This window comes from Poromitra crassiceps (genome assembly GCF_964638095.1).
Source record: "Poromitra crassiceps genome assembly, chromosome: 5".
NCBI classification, from domain to species: domain Eukaryota; kingdom Metazoa; phylum Chordata; class Actinopteri; order Beryciformes; family Melamphaidae; genus Poromitra; species Poromitra crassiceps.
Genome location: NC_139642.1, coordinates 44,720,992 through 44,737,313, shown reverse-complemented (window position 1 = coordinate 44,737,313; position 16,322 = coordinate 44,720,992). Strand labels below are relative to the sequence as shown.

The 16,322-nt window shown below is 43.2% G+C and overlaps 1 protein-coding gene and 1 pseudogene across 2 annotated transcripts; both read left to right on the top strand.

The window, feature by feature from the left end:
* Nucleotides 1-361: 361 nt before the first annotated feature.
* Nucleotides 362-14,528, top strand: apbb1 (amyloid beta (A4) precursor protein-binding, family B, member 1 (Fe65)). Its single transcript, XM_083636925.1, has 14 exons — nt 362-466; nt 1,438-2,097; nt 2,256-2,461; nt 2,546-2,605; nt 3,035-3,117; nt 3,235-3,301; nt 3,712-3,858; nt 6,101-6,228; nt 7,265-7,379; nt 7,492-7,576; nt 7,706-7,786; nt 8,755-8,870; nt 10,995-11,171; nt 12,226-14,528. Exons 2-14 carry the CDS (start codon nt 1,461-1,463, stop codon nt 12,379-12,381), a joined length of 2,058 nt encoding a protein of 685 aa, XP_083493051.1. The 5' UTR covers nt 362-466; nt 1,438-1,460; the 3' UTR covers nt 12,382-14,528.
* On the top strand, nt 13,640-16,225 carry LOC310776501 (borealin-like; annotated as a pseudogene). The gene is made up of 2 exons: nt 13,640-13,649; nt 14,709-16,225. The product of its transcript is annotated as a borealin-like (transcript).
* The last annotated feature ends 97 nt before the right edge of the window (nt 16,226-16,322 follow it).

Sequence of the window (16,322 nt, the reverse complement as noted above, 5' to 3'; positions counted from 1 at the left end):
CCGAAACTTTGTTTTTGTTCTACTGGAAAGTAGAACTACTAGATTTTGGTATCATTTGTGGCCTTGTGATCACAGACTGGAGTTCATATAGGCTACCCAACTTTTTATTCATAATGTAACTACATCCAGTAAACACAGTAGGATGTGATGTTTTTACCATTGATTGTATGTTTTACCCAACATTTTTTTCAGGGGTACATCCACTAAACACAGTAAGGGATAAGATGTGATTATTTATTTGTTTTTGTTCCTATCCCCGAGTGGCACTAGTGTGGCACCAGTGTGGCACTGGGCTGGCTGGCTGCTGGCTGTGACGAAGCCGTGACGCAGATTCATCCTCCATCACTAGACGAGCCCACTGGCAGCAAACAGCACCTAGAAACCAAACGAGCTTCTTTGGTTTGTGGGAAATATGTAGCTGATACAAGCAGTTATATCTTGAAAATAGGGGGGATCGACAGAGCTGGTAAGTTGGCATTTTTAACACTATCACTAGAAATCGCTGTCACCGCCAACGCGTTGTTTCCCCTGTTTGGAAGTTTAGCTAGCTGTAACGTTAGCGAGCTAACAGCTAACATCGATGGTGATGATGGCGGATGGTGCCCGTTATTTCCAGCTGAGGCGAAGCAAGCCATACGAGATATTTCACTTGGTTTTACTGCTGGGTGTGTTGTTAACGGTTACATGCTGCCACTCCGACGTGCTGCCACTCCGACGTTCTGCCACTCCGAAATATCGGCACTCAGAAAGGGGGTCTATATTCCCCGTTTTTCACTAACCTCTCCCAGCCCCCACGCCAAACCTAACCTCCCCCCATGCCTAAACGTAACCTCCCCCAGACCCTAACCCAAAACCTAACCTCTCCCACCCCCACGCCTAAACCTAATGTCGGCATTGCGGCTTCTAAGGTGAACGACCGCCAGTCCGAATAATGGAAGTTAACGTTCGGAGTGGCAGGGCTTCGGAAAGGCAGAGGAACCCCGTTGTTAACATCAGATTTTAGTTGTTAGCTATCTGATTGGATAGATTACGGGGCATTTAGCCCAGGACTCGATATATATTTTGTCATGATCAAAACGGAAAAAGGTCGCGGTGGCAAATGCAGCACGAAGCTGCAGAAGTACGTTCCCTATTCGCCCTGAAAACCATGGAAACGTATCTACAGTGCCTGCGACAACCGGAAGAGACGAATGAGAAACTGTCTTCGGTGTCGAGAACCGAGCTGCTTATCGCTGTGGCATCGAGCTAAAGCTTGGTTGCAGTTCTGACTTTACACAGTCCCAGATATTTAATAATATAAACTATTGTTTATCCAGTTGTATTGCCATTTAGTTCAAACAGTAGCGTTATAACGGTTCTGATCTCGATATTGAATCGTCGCCAAAAAGCTAACTTAGCCAGCTAACGCTAATAAATCTCAACCTCCTTCTCCCTCAGAGCTGTTAAATGGTAACGTTACCATGGGTGGCCATGACGATGATGACATGTCATATGTAGTAAATAAACAAAAGCAAGATGAAGAGCTGAAGAACAAGCTGAATGAAAGCAGCCATTGGGGTGAGCGTGAGCAGGACTCCACTGGCAACAATGCCAAATGGGTCAAGGAAGGCCAGAACCAGCTGCGGAAAGTAGCTGAGAACCAGCACGACCAGGACCACAACTGCAATATAGACGACAATGGGAACAAGGATGATTTCCCTCATCAGAACACCACTCAGGAAGAACAACAGGGAAACGAGGAGCAGAACAAGTCTCCCAAAACAGCAATGACCCCGGGCCTCATTGAGGAGTCCAAGAACCTCCTTAATGAGCCACTACTTATCGACACTCTGGATTCTGCAGAAGAGAAAGAGCGAGATGAAGATGACAAAGAGAAGGAGGAGGATAAATCAGAGGGAGAGGAGGAGACGTCGAGTATTGCCAGAGAAGAGGCAGAGGAAACGAGTGACCTGGAGTCTCAGAAAGATGGCAGCGTTGCGGGCAGGAACGCCTGTCTCCTCTTCTCCAATGTGAACGGCACGCCAAGTGATGAAGAGGCCAGCTGGCCCGCGTTGTCTCAGGACAACACAGCTGACAGCTCTCCAAATGGTAACAAAGGTAAGTAAGAGCAACTACATGGATTTTATATGTAGGTGTGTTTGAAAATTGCTCATCATTTTCTGTTCTGCTTTATTCACAGCCAGAGTTGTATTAATTTTCTGTTACAACCAAATACTGACTACAATTTAACTTCTCCTTTGCTCTTTGCCTCTCAGAATCATTCTGGGATTCCAATGCCTTTGAGACGGACACAGACCTGCCCTCAGGCTGGATGCGAGTGCGAGACACATCAGGCACCTACTACTGGCACATCCCCACAGGCACCACCCAGTGGGAGCCTCCGTCACCCCTGGGTAAAGTTGGCGACTCCATAATGTCCTCCAGTATGTCCCTGGAGACGACACCCTGCGAGGAGGTTGAGGTGAGGTCAATCACACATTGTGCTCCCACATGCACACCGGCACATGTTTCTGTAGACGATCATGTCTTCTGTTACTTTTCCTAGGAATCTTGGGCTCAACTTTCCAACCCAGATGAAGCAGCTGGTGATGGGGAACTGTGGAAGGTAAGTTTTTACAAAATGTGAAATAGCCTACTTGAGATAAACAGGAGAAATTGGAATTAAAATACTAGTCGGTTAAACAAATTACCAATTTACCTGCCAATAATCCAACATTTTCAGTGTTACTAATTCAAAAATGTGTTGTTGAAAGGTTACCAGTTAGATTGATTTCAGAACCTCCTTCTTTGTCTCTCATTGTGCATGGAAATGCTGAACCGTAGAATAATAGGTGCTGAAAAATAAAAACAAAAAATTATTAAACTATGATACGTTGGGGTGAAAATAAATTTGACATTTGAAAATGGGGATCTCTGAGAAATGCCTAGTGGAGTTCTCTATCCCAGCAGCTGCTGAATAGATGTTATGCAATTCATTGAAGGCTACGATGTGTGCTGACCAGTGATACATTTAACTCTTGTGTCCCCTTTGCAGGAGGGGGAGGGGGAGGGGGCTTCTGACCAAAGCCTGAAGGAGTTCGAAGGGGCAACTCTACGCTATGCATCCATTAACCTGAAGTAGGTGCTGGTGGTGGTGAAGCTAGTTACATGCAAGTCTTACTCTTTATAGTCAGTTTTATATTTTCAGCTGTTCTCATCCTCTCTCTCTGTCTCTGTCTCTGTCTGTCTCTGTAGCTACAATTGCTCCCAGTCTGAGGAGGAAGAAAAGCTTGCTCCACTCTGCACAGACTTAGAAACTAAGGTAAAGCATTGTTTCCTGTTGAAGCTGTGATGAGTGAGGTTAATTTTGTTTCTGAACTGAGGCTAGCTCTTGGACCCATTTCAGCATCTGTTCCATTCACACTTTGCCGTTTGTTTTTGGATATTATGGAATGAATATTTCCTGTCATTTTGATATATTTGGATCATTGTGCTTTCAGTTATATGGGAGACAACACAGCTAAATGAATATAAAAGAAAACCTGTGTGTGTTCACCAACACTGAGTGGCTCACTGAAATAGGCGATCCCAAAAGGAAGTGGGCAGTTTGTTGGCTCGGCCTTCTGTCAACAAACCTCAAACTCTCCGCCCTTTCCTAACTGGAATGTTTTCCACCACCCCGCTTCAGTCTTGTGTTAATATGTGGCCACTGGCCTCTTTGTGCTATTCCAGTGTTTTGCAGTGCGCTCCCTGGGCTGGGTAGAGATGTCTGAGGAGGACATGGCACCGGGCAAGAGCAGTGTTGCTGTCAACAACTGCATCAGGCAGCTCTCTTATCACAAACACAACCTTCACGACACTGCCGGTATCTGGGGAGAGGTGAGGAGTTGATTGCACCGCATAAGAAGTTCACTGACTATTCCTGTCTGTGTGAATTTTGCTTTGCTTCTCAGAGCAAGTTGGCAGCTCAACAGAATATTAAGCCATTATCTCAAGTGGTTCCTGAAGTATTACTCATGACTTCAGGCATCATGGCCCCATTTACACCTGGTGGTAAAATATGATCGGTGTTAGGGATGGGCATTTGAAGAAATGTCCTTAATTGATCATAGGGTGAATTAACGATAAATTATCAATTAATCTTTATATATGTATGTATGTATGTATGTACAGTATGTATGTATGTATATTGCCTATGGCAGAAAATAGTACACTAAAAAAAACATGTTTTTCCTCAATGAAATCTTTATTCGAAGAACTTATATTCCATCAACAAACATTTTAAACAAGGTAGTTTGTTAAACAAAGAAGACAGTCTAATAATGGCATGGCTTCCACTGTTTGAGGCAATGTTGTGGATGCGGCGGAATGCGGGGTTTCGTCCTTACACAATCTCTTCACTTCCATGGTGATAGACAGCTTAAAGTCCAACTGAAACAGCATTGTGAGAGTATCCGTATTCCATATATACCAGTCACGTTTCAATAACAGTCTATGTTATAAACACAATATAGTGTAAATCCAGGTTACAGTGCCTGGCTGGCGCACTACCCGCAGCACCAGAGGACGGAACCGGCTTGCGGTTCCCCTCGTGCCATGAGCCGCAGGATCATGAGTAGCGATATTCCTGGAATGCCAGTTATGACAAGCCAATTACATAACCTGTGCATCTACATTCGCAAAATATATTGACACTTTGTAACTTTTGCATGATTATTTGCGCAGATATTAAAGTTTCTGGTGGGCTGATGTGCTTCCTTTGACTAGCGCATGCTTTCTTTCAATTTCTAGGGCAGGCTGTAGGCAGCTGAGTATTCAGTTCTCTCTGTCTCCTAAAAATAGTTAAATTGCAGTTGGTAAGATGTCTCATTGCTGCCATGTAGTGAAATTCATTCATTCAACCTCTATTTGATACCAAGTTTAGATCGACCAAATTCCATGCGATCGTCAAAATCCTTAACGGTCAAGTATCGAACATTGATTAATCGTGCCCATCCCTAATCTGTATCCAGATATGGTAGATGTCCAGATATGAACAATCTGATCATGCCATTTGTTACACCTGGTACTTACATGTGTTCTTGTTGCATTCTGTCTGCATTGTGAATAGATCAGATTTTTTGGCACCCACAATGCAAAGCAGATGAGTAGGTGGGGAGGAGGCATTGTCAACAAGAACAAACATGGCAGGTTTAGGGTCATTAGACACGATACTACAGTCTGGATTTATGTTTCATTTGAGCGGAAAGGCTCGTCTTTTACGACTCTTTCGTAGGAGGCAGCAGAAACAACGACCAGGCGTTTTTGCAGCACTAGTAGTCTGTAAACCCTGCAGCTGCTGTGAAGGCTGCTACAATGACTGCTTCACGAAATGGCTGAGGGAAAGGAAAGGCCATGACTGGTGGGAGAAGATGATGCTTGAGTAGATTTCAAACTTCAGCGCGTCATCACTTTGTTACCCCCTGGATGGTATTTTCTCACAAATGTGATGACTTGTATGTATATTGTGTTAGTAATGTACGTACGGATTGCATTAAAGCTGGCTGGGCTGAGATCCAATCACATTGTGATCACAATGCTATGTGCATTTTCATGTTGCATAAACGTGTTCATGTTGCGTTTTTCCTGATCTAGATGTTATGCAGGTACAGATCTCGTTTCGATACCAGTTGTAAATGGGGTGTATGGTTATGTGATTGTGTCTTGAGCTTTAGTTTTAAGCTGTTGTGAAAATTTGCCTTGGCAACTGTTGTATAGAGAGACAAAGTGACCGCCTACTTCCTGCTTCAGCACTGTACCAGAGATTTTCATCCGCTATTTATTTTCCCATAGACATTTCGTAAAATGCTTATAAAAATAGTTTTACTTGGTCAAACCAAACGGTTCAGCTATATTTAGAACTCGGGAGAGACCATAGAACATTTCACTCAGACCTAAAAACAAACAAACATTGAATTTTCTTTTTCTTTCATTTTGGTCCAAGTGAAATGTTATGTGGTCCTGTTTCTAAATATATCTGAACCATTTGATTACCTATTTCTAGTTCACAAATTACTCTGTTGCACAAGGATTTCTAAGCCAGACTCCTCATTGTTAAGAGTGTGTGCATCTGTTTTGACAGGGAAAGGATATGCTGATGGTCCTGGAGAATGACACCATGAACTTGATTGACCCACTGGGCCAGACTCTGTTGCATGCTCAGCCCATCGCCAGCATCCGCGTGTGGGGGGTAGGCAGAGACAATGGCAGGTCAGTATCCACAGTCAAGCTTTATGTGCCAAACTCTTAATGTACTTAGAAGAAAATACGCATCAAAAGAGGCTCTGTTTTGTTTTTAAGGAAGCACTAAAGCTTCGCTCTGGCTTCTTGCATTTTCCCATGTAATAGTATGTTTTTGGGGTTTAGAAGCATGACCACATCATTCACTTGACATGAAGGGGCTTTATGAGTTTTTTAATTCACATTTCAAAGTTTTGTAGTTTCTATAAGAGCATCTTCTATCAAAACATTTTTCTTATGGCTTCAAACCAAAACTCATCAATCAAAGTGAACAAGGGCTTGAAATGTTTGTTTCAGAAAATTGTTTCCTTCTGCTTCCTTGGGTATGAATAACTGAGAACAGTCACTTAGAACTATTCTAGTAACAGCTGCTTGAGCGTGAATTTACACCATAAGTGAGGGTATTGGCTACAGTAAATCTGGCAATCCTTTTCATTTGATAAATATCCTAAAAAGTACGGATCATGCGTGTCAGGAGTGGACACATGGTCTTTGTCTCACACTTCTGGCTGTTGCACCACAAACCTGCTGAATTTGCACCCAGCGGTTATTTTTGCCATTTTAAGTAATGCACAGACAGCTGTAGCCGTCATTATGACTCATAGCACAGGCTTGGCATTCTTTAAGAAATCCCCTTTGGCAATCCCAACATAGTCTATCCCTGGTGAAGTACTGCCCTCTGCTGGAGTGTTTGGAGTATTACAGATCTTCATAAAAAAACACCATCCTGGCATGTCCTGATTTTTCCTCTGATGTGTTTCTTAAATAGTTTCCTGCGACACTGTATTCTAACAAGCATATGTTTTTCTTCCATGCTGCATTTCCCATTGTGAACAGGGAAAGGTATACTTCAATGATTATTATGCCTAGAAGTTTTGTCAAATGTTTGTCACATGTGGTGTTTGTACTAGTATGTGTATTGTGACGTTCCCCTATGCGTATTTGTGTCTGATACTCATGTTTCTGTATCTGGATATGGTTTCTGTCCATTTTCTTTCACCTACAGAGATTTTGCTTATGTGGCTCGAGACAACCTGACCCAAGTTCTGAAATGTCACGTTTTCCGCTGCGACTCGCCTGCCAAGAACATCGCCACCAGCCTGCATGAGATGTGCTCAAAGGTCAGACCGCATGCTCATTGTGAATTCTGTGTGATTATGTATTCATGAAAATGCCTTGATTCTTCATCAAGCATTCATAATCATCACCTTACCACCTCCAATCCAACTTCAGATCATGATAGAGAGAAAGGCAGCCAAGCCAGGAGTGAGCAGGCTCAACTCTGACCCCTGTAATCCTATGGGCATCCCTGTTGAAGGTATAGCAATGCTTTTAGGGGCATACATGTTTTTAATCTTCACAATATGTTTAATGTTCACAGTAAAAGCCCTGTATTTGTGAACATATGTGGAAATATCGTACTTAATCCTACTTTCTCTTTTACCAGAGTTTCCTGTTCCCAAAAATGAACTCTTCCAGCGCTTCCATGTTTATTACCTTGGTAATGTGACTGTGGCCAAGCCAGTCGGTAAGGACTGCATGGATAAGGAAAAGCCCTTCAGAGATGTAACAGTTTAAGGTCGCTTTCACATATAAGCTGGTGGACTCTGTGCGATTCGGGGGGGTGAAGTTGCAACATTGTTTTGCGATTTTCATTTGGTCTGGTTCGCTTTCACACATGCAATTTGTCAAGCGCACCAAACTTTCTGAACAATGTCACGTGGTCGAAACAGTCACTCGTCTATTGGACAGAATTGAGAAGGGAAATCTCTCCTCTTGAGCAGGCTTCTTGCTTGGCTGAGGGCTGACTGAACAACACAAGTGAATCCGCAAAACACAAACCATGGAGCAACTCCACCTGCGATATTGGGATTTCTGGTTTTACATTGGTGTTACTATCAAATAAATATTTGACAAGAATGTGCCCAATATGAGCAGCAGATGAGGCAGCAATCTGTTGAACATTTCATTCTGCAGATGAGACGAGTAGCCTAATGTACCGAAGGAGAAAGCTGTTGAGAAACGATGTGTTGTTGTTGTTATGACAACGTACGTCACGTGCTGTAGTACACGTGTGTGCCCACCGCAGTGTTTGTTTTGCTCCCTTCTACATTCTACCGTCTTCTACTCATGATGCACTGCATGAGTGCATCAGATGCACTGCCGCTCTTGTGTTTAGTCCGGTGCCAGGGTTCACTTGGAAGCGAACCGAGACCCACGTTTTCAAGCGGACCAGAGTTTGTTTGTTCCGCCCCAGAGTTCATTTGCGCTTTCACACCACCCCAAACGAAATGCACTATTCGAGGAAACGAACTCTGGTGCATTTAAAGCGGACCAAACAGCTTATATGTGAAAGCGACCTAAGTGAACAACGTTCCTTGAAATACCACTACGCTTTCCATGACCTAATCAAGACAGTGATTTACAACCCAGTCAACCTTTAGGTTATTTTTTATGTATGTGTTTGTTTATTTTTGTCTCCTATGCACTTCTCAGGTATGGACACAATCAATGATGCGCTTGCGGCAGCAATGAATGGCAAAGATAAGCATGACTGGACTCCTGTCTTTGTTAATGTTGCTCCAGCCACTCTTACAATACTTTCAAGACAGGTGAGGCACTCAAATCTCAACATGACATGGACTTTGGGTGGGTGATATAATTGTCATTTTCAATCAAAGGTTTCACCATAACTTTACATTAAAACTAGATTGCATGTATTCTTACTGTGATGGACATGTCCGTTTTTCTCTGTGACATTTACTTCCAGCCGGGGAAGATTAGTTTGGCTTTTATTAGGGGTGCACCGATCACGTTTTTTGCCACCGATCACCGATTGCCGATCACCTATGAGAAATATCTGCCCAACCGATCATCGACCGATCACCGATTACCGATTACCGATCACCGATATATATATATATATTTATTTTATATTTTGTAGGCTAAAGGAAACTGCCAACATGAGACAGATGGGAGTTCAACCGTTTAGTTGTCAGTTCTCTTCAGTACAGTACAGCAGTATAGGCTTTTTACAGCATTATGACAGGAATAGTAGGATTGTGTGTGGTCTGGAAAAAGGAGGCAATAAAATATACAAACAGGTCAGTAACCAAGCTTGCTGTTATATAGGCCAATTATAGTGATAATTAACAACTAATAATATATAAATGATAATTAGGTAAACTGTAAGTCAGTTACTCTTAAACACCAGTCTTGAACCATGACTAAAGCCAAAGAGCTCCCACTCATAGAACCGGGGTTATGCACAATAACCGTCATACATTGGGATCCGCATCGAACGAACATCAAAACGACCCGCCCATCGAGGCCGAGTTACAGTGTTATAATTAGCAGCACTATGAGTGCGATCTACATAATGGTGACAGGGTTACATGACGGGAGAAACAACAGAATCACAAGCTACACACGAGCTAAACTCCATCTGAGTAGTGGCATTAATTAGCGCATCCGTCTGAATGGAGCGCACATCCACATAGCAGCACACTTTCGCTTCCTTCAAAGTGCCCGCGGGAACATCAATGCTTGCGTGGAAATTGTCTGTGTGTGCGCGTGCACTACCCCGACTACCACGTTAATCTGGGACTTTAATACACACGGATTTAACAGCATGCAAATGCCTCGGTAGGCGGGAGGACTGGAGGTAACTTCTCTGCTGAGTCTGCTGTAATCACCAGCTGATTTGTGTGATTCAAAGACGCAAGAGGTGTGTTGACAGTCTGGTGCGGTGTGTGCATGGAGGTGAGTACACTGATGAAAGCAAAGCGTGTGCTTTGCAACACAATGATATAAACGTTAGAGCACAATATGAAAGTTAAACGATAGACTTTGAAGACATGAAAATGGGCTGCCTCATGTTTCTCACGTGCAGCATGATCGGCTATGCGATCGGCAAAATTAAAGGAATATCGGAAACAGCAGATCACATATTTGAGGTCCAAATCGGCCGATACAGATTGCGTGCAGATCGATCGGTGCACCCCTAGCTTTTATAAACAAAAAATTTGACATAGCTCGGAGAGGCGGTGGAAGAAGAATCTTTCAAAAAAGGTTCCACTGTTTCCGCTGTTTGGAATGGCTTCAGTCAGATTAGCCGAGTCCGTCACTCCTCACAGCACACATCGCTCAAAAACATTTTCAACATTGGTTCAGCAGGCGGTAACATAACCATCCAGTTGAGTCATCTCTGCAGGAAGCCCACAAAAGAACATGCTGAAAGCTTAACATTGTGTGGCTCAACATGGTGCTTGAACAGTTGTGAACAGTCAAAGGTGCTCTGCTAGGCAAGTCATTTGAGAGAAGCGCTCCACATGAAATGAAAAGCTATTGATGGCATAATGGACACAGTAACCTTCTATTTCGGAAAGGGCACAGTAGAAAATGAAGGCTTAAAAAAACCTCAATTTGATGAGCTAAAATGTTATATAATTTCTTCTTGTTGGCTTATACTTTCTTTAAAGGCTACAAATAAAGTACCGTAGTGTTGCCGGTTTGGGGTACTTTTCAGTAACTTGTAGCCAAGCCTTGGAACAGTAAAACAAAAATATTGTGTTGCACATTGTGAATCGTGAAAATGTCTGAAATTAATACATTTTGTATCCATTATAATGCCACCCTGAACCCGAGTGGCAGACAGTGTCCCAAAAGCCACGATTTAATTGAAGAAATGACTTAACGGTGAGTGCTTTCTGTACGGTTGGTATTTCTACCCCCAGACTGAGGAGGTGCTGTCAGAGTGCAGGGTGCGCTTCCTGTCTTTCATGGGTGTGGGGCAGGATGTCCACAGCTTTGCCTTCATCATGGCTGAAGGCCCCCGGGATTTCATCTGTCACATGTTCTGGTGCGAGCCCAACGCCGCCAGTCTGAGTGAGGCCGTCCAGGCCGCCTGCATGGTGAGTCCCAAACAAACCCAAGGGATCAAAGGCGTGTAAAACGCAGAGATGAAAAGATGGGCAGGGGATGTAAATGACTTCCAAATGGCCGTGTTCTCTGAAGGATGTAAATTACTTCCAAATGCCTGTGTTCCCTGAAGGAGACGCTGGAGAGATGTATATCGCGTGTGTAGCAATTCTGACAAGTGGTTCCTTCTTTACGCTTAGTTCACACAGACAAGCTACGCCTTGCCTTGCCTCAACCCACGCCTACGCCGAGCTGGGCGTGAACCTGTTACACGCTTTTGCGATCACACCGCACGCCGAAACCTGGAGCCAAGTCACAAGCGCCTCTCCTCTCCCCCGACTGTATTTTTTCACGTGTTGTCCAGAATTGTCATGGGTAGCCTCTAGGTAAAATAAATCAGATATATTTAATGTTCTATTGATGCTGGATATGTATAACCAGGTCTGACTATAGTCGGACATTTTAGAGAGGTGATCTTGCAAGAATATGTGCTGGCACAACAACATTGTCCATCTTGCTTCTTCGGTCGCTATTCTCTCTCATGAAGATTTGTTTGCCGACGGGGAGAAAGCCCCACGTGATAGCCACCCGTCAATCTCTCTCTCTCTCTGCTCCACTGTTGTAGTAACTCCATTTTATTTTGAAATTCAGTTGATTTTGCCATTTCCGACGGATATTGTGCGTTTTTCTTTCATGGCTTGACAGAAGAAGTCTGCCTGCACGCGCCTTGTCGGCTTCAAAATAGAACTCACGCCTATTCGATAAAATCGGCAAGGCACAGGCAAGGCGTGGGTACACGCAGGGTTCACGCTCAGGCGCACGGTGTACACAGCCTCGTTGACTAAAACGGACGCCTATTAAAAAGCGTGGGTAAAGGCAAGGCATAGGCAAGGCTTGGGTCGTCGGTGTGAACCCACCGTTAGCCTCTCCCGAAACGGGAAGTTAATTTGGCAGGATTGTGGTTTCACATGTTCAGTCCAGTATTCAGGCTTTGATCTAGTGTTTCTTAGGCATTATGTTAAAGGTGTTGATGTTTCCTGTCGATAGCTTCGCTACCAGAAGTGTCTGGATGCACGTCCCCCCAGCCTGGGCTCCTGTCTGCCCACGCCTCCTGCCGACTCGGTGGCTCGACGGGTCAAGAAGGGGGTGCAGAGTCTGCTGGGAAGCTTCAAGAGCTACAGGTCAGGCCCGCAGTCCCCCTGAGGACGTGAGGAGATGAATCAACCCAGTAAGCACCAGGTCCATCAAGGCAGACCCTTCTCACTCCTAAGTCTCCCCTTCTCGTCTCGTCCTCCTGCTCACTGTTTCGCCTTACAACCCTTCCACTTGTCTAGTCACTAGTCTAGTGCATGGAGTTGCTACTGAGGAAAATGTGTAAGATTGCTTTTATTTTATCGTTATCTCTTGCTTTTTATAACTGTAACTATCTTTAGATCTCAACTCCAAATGAATGAGCCCTGGCACCTATCCTTTCTTTGCTGGGATTCTTTCTGTGAGTCTAATAACTATTTTTGTGTTTTAACAGAAACCATGCTAGGAATGTCGGCTATGGATGTAATATATTTTACGAGCAAAAGTTAGAATTTACTTGACCAAGAGGTTGCTAGATTCCCTCACAGAAATGGGCTCTTTCCCTTTTCCTCGTCAGTGCAATTATCATACTCAAACACTCCTCCTCCTTTTCTACTGTCTAAAGAAGGTAGTGCAACCGCTGTCAGGCAGAATGTGGAGTGTCCTAATATTGATTTTCTAAACCATCATTACACCTCAGTCTGCCCAACCCAGGTTGTAACACTAGCCCCGTAGGAGCCTAAGAAGTGTGCCACATAGTTGTATGTCCCCAACCCTCCCCAATAATGTCTTTTTAGTCTTCCAAAGAATTGTACGATCATCTGCCACATCTGGGCAAGCACTGATTTGAGCGTAGTGGTGTTTCTCATACATTCTGCATGAACATTTGCAAGTTCAGTGCTAGTGTGCAATAATCAGATGTTCCTGTACGGCCTGGTGAGAAGATGGCTGCTGGGCCTCTGAGGTGGTTATCACTTGAAGTGGAGGGTTGTGGTTGGAGAATTTGGTGCCAGGCTGCCGGAACAACAGTGCCACACGGTGAAAATCTGGTGAGGGAAATAATAGTAGTAATACATGCAAAGTCTGAGTTTCCCATCAGAGTGAGTTACACACACACACATACACAGCAAATGTACCACCACCACTACTGAATAGTACTGTAGAAGCTCACCACAGGCTGCATGTTTGAAAAGCTTAGAATAGTTGAGTGCTTAAGATCCATTACTGTATCCTAGTAGATTGTGTATGTGCTTCTGTATGGTAAGGGGAGGCTGGAGTTGATGTGGTGTTTCGTGTTTCTTAGGCATGTCACTCTAGTTAGCGTCGGTGTTTGTCATAAAGCTAGCAGTAGATTTAGATTTCCCCCCGTCAGTTCCTTTAGACTGAAAAGATGAGAGCAGGTCAGTGTCTCTATTTCTTTACAGTTTATGTACAGGGGGCACCTAGAGAGGATTTCTCCAATCGTTTACATGTTTCTTTTCTCCCCCCCCCCCACCCCTGCCACATTTTGACCCGTTTGGGCCCTGGCCACTGAAAGTAATGTATTTTGTATTGTTTGCATACACTAAAATGTACACAATTGAGATAATTTCCGCATTAGCTTGTTAGATTTACTTTTTTATAAAGAACACATGGATTAGTCGAGTTGTATTTTATCTTTGCTATCTGTATGTATGTACTGAATATTTAGCACAATAGTAATAGTCATCTCTAACATATTAAAGATGCAGTTTGTAAGATTTTAGGTAGTCTTCATGTTCACCGCCGCAGTGTCCCCAGACATTGCTAGCTACCTACTTAGCATCCTCAGGCTAAGTATACGCACAGATAGGCAAAACTACATTAAAATGTATCTTGCTACCAATTCCAAATCCCCCTACACAAAATCGTATCAATATATATATCGACAAAATATTGGTGAAGAGCAATGTGTTGAAATAAAAATACATGTATATCAAATGCATGATTGTATTTTGAAAATACAGCTCTCAACTCCTCCTTGATAGGCAAGTGATGAACAGGTTGAAACAGTGATTTCTAAACATCCAAAACCAAATAAACTTCTACCTATTGTGCTAAGATTAAAATCTTCCCTTTGAGCCTAACTGGTACATAACATAACTGGTCTAAGAGGCTTTGTTTATCATCGAGTCTCATTTGCTTACTATCACCTTCGAGTTCTTTCACGTAGATGTCTGTTTGAAAAAATAAAAGGGAGGACTCCCGCAACACTGTTTTCACTTGCAAATAAAGAGTTTAATAAACAAAAAATAAAAAAACAGGAAACAGGAAAATAAAATAAAGATACAAATTCTAACAAGTACAGTATTTCAACAACTGAACAGACTAACCGTGGCACCGTGGTTCCTCCTTGCGCGGAGATTTGAAGTCCTGCTTTGTGGAGGGAGCGGAGCTCTAGTGACTCCGAGTTAGTGAAGAAAACATCAGATGAGACATAGCTCAGAGGAAAAGGACAACCAAGCAACGTAAAAACAAGCCCAGGGTGGCCAAGCTGGAAGCCTTGCTAGAGGATTTTGAGAGCATGGTGAGGTGAAGCCCAGAGTCGGGCAACTGAAGGAGAAGCTAAACCATCTGTTGAAAAGCGGTGACAACAGCTACAACATGGCTATATATCATCAAACTCCCCAAGGTTGTCAGGACCTTGAACTGGTTGGGATATTTCAGGTCAGAGAAACCCAAGTCACCTGAAGTGGAAAACTCAAAGAGAGAAGAGGAACTTGCGAAGGTTGAGTGTGTCCTGGTGGAGGACCATGCAGTCATGCATACTAAATCAGTCAAGAAAGCATCAAATAAAAAGGCTGCAAGTTCAGAAGATGAGAACACCCAGAACGAGAACACAGTGAAGGAGGGGAAAACTTCAAAGACGCCACCAACCACATCAAAAAGAGCTAAGGCTCTGTCAGTTAGCAAGCGGAACACCTCTATCAGAAGAACATCCAGATCCAACAGGAAGCCTGTGGTCATCACGCCTGCCAGGAGTCTGCTGGACTCTTCTTTGTTGATGGGCCCCACTCCCCTCGTCACCCCAAGAGAACGCCCTGAAGAGCATTCGGCCGCTGCAGAATCGCCTCACAACGCTATGTGGATCGGACTGAAGTGACCCGACCGCCCTGTTAGTCTGTTCAGTTGTTGAAATAGTTTTTAGAATTTTTATCTTAATTTTAATTTCCTGTTTCTTCTTTGGTTTATTAAACTCTTTATTTGCAAGTGAAGACAGTGTTGTGGGACTCCTCCTTTTTATTATTATAGTTGGCTTTTGTCCTCCTACGCACCTGTCGTTCTAGGTGTGCAAAAGCTCTTCTCCTCCTAGATGTACGTTTTTAAAATGTATTTTAAATGCAAAAAATACTAAAGAATATTCAGAAGTACAAAGTATATATGTTTTCGGCACCTGCAGAATGCAAATTACAAATGCAAGTACAGTAAATGTGTATTTGAAATGCATTCAGCAGAAAAAACTGCCATCTCTGGATACACAAGTGGGACTGTGATCTCTGCAAGAGAGAGATTTTCAGGCATAAAGCTGCATGGAGCTGTCTTTATTGCCTGACCTCGTCACCAGATTTAAAAAGCTTTGTAGAGAGGCACAGTAGTGACCTCTGGCCTTTCACAGAATACTTTCATTCATGGATTCCTCTGGATGTTTGTAACATTTGAGAGATAATTGAATGCTTAAAATCTTATCATCTGCTTCTTTAAATATTATGTAATATAATAAACACTAACTTAAAGTAGAGTAAACTGAATTCTCATATATTACTGCCTTGTCACTCATGTGTCACTTGAAATTGTGCTCCTTTGTTTGATTTCTGTCCTCAACATTTTCTGTTGGTGTGTCCAGTGTCAACACTAAAGCAAGATGAGTTACGGAACATTAGTAGATTAATTTATTTCTGTTCATGTAAATTAGGTGTATAAAATGTATGTATATAACAGTCACTGCACAATAAATGTGAACATATCATAATAGTTTGTCTTGTAGTCTTTGTCTTGTAGTTTGAATGCGTCGTACGGATACGGTTTGTCTATTCTTGGCTATGTGAAGCCAGGTG

Excerpts from the sequence above, each read along its gene's own strand:
- apbb1 (XM_083636925.1), top strand. The coding sequence starts at position 1,461 with ATGGGTGGCCATGACGATGATGACATGTCATATGTAGTAAATAAACAA. Across the intron at positions 6,229-7,264 it reads GTAGGCAGAGACAATGGCAG|AGATTTTGCTTATGTGGCTC; the intron begins GTCAGTATCCAC and ends TTTCACCTACAG. Across the intron at positions 11,172-12,225 it reads CCGTCCAGGCCGCCTGCATG|CTTCGCTACCAGAAGTGTCT; the intron begins GTGAGTCCCAAA and ends TCCTGTCGATAG.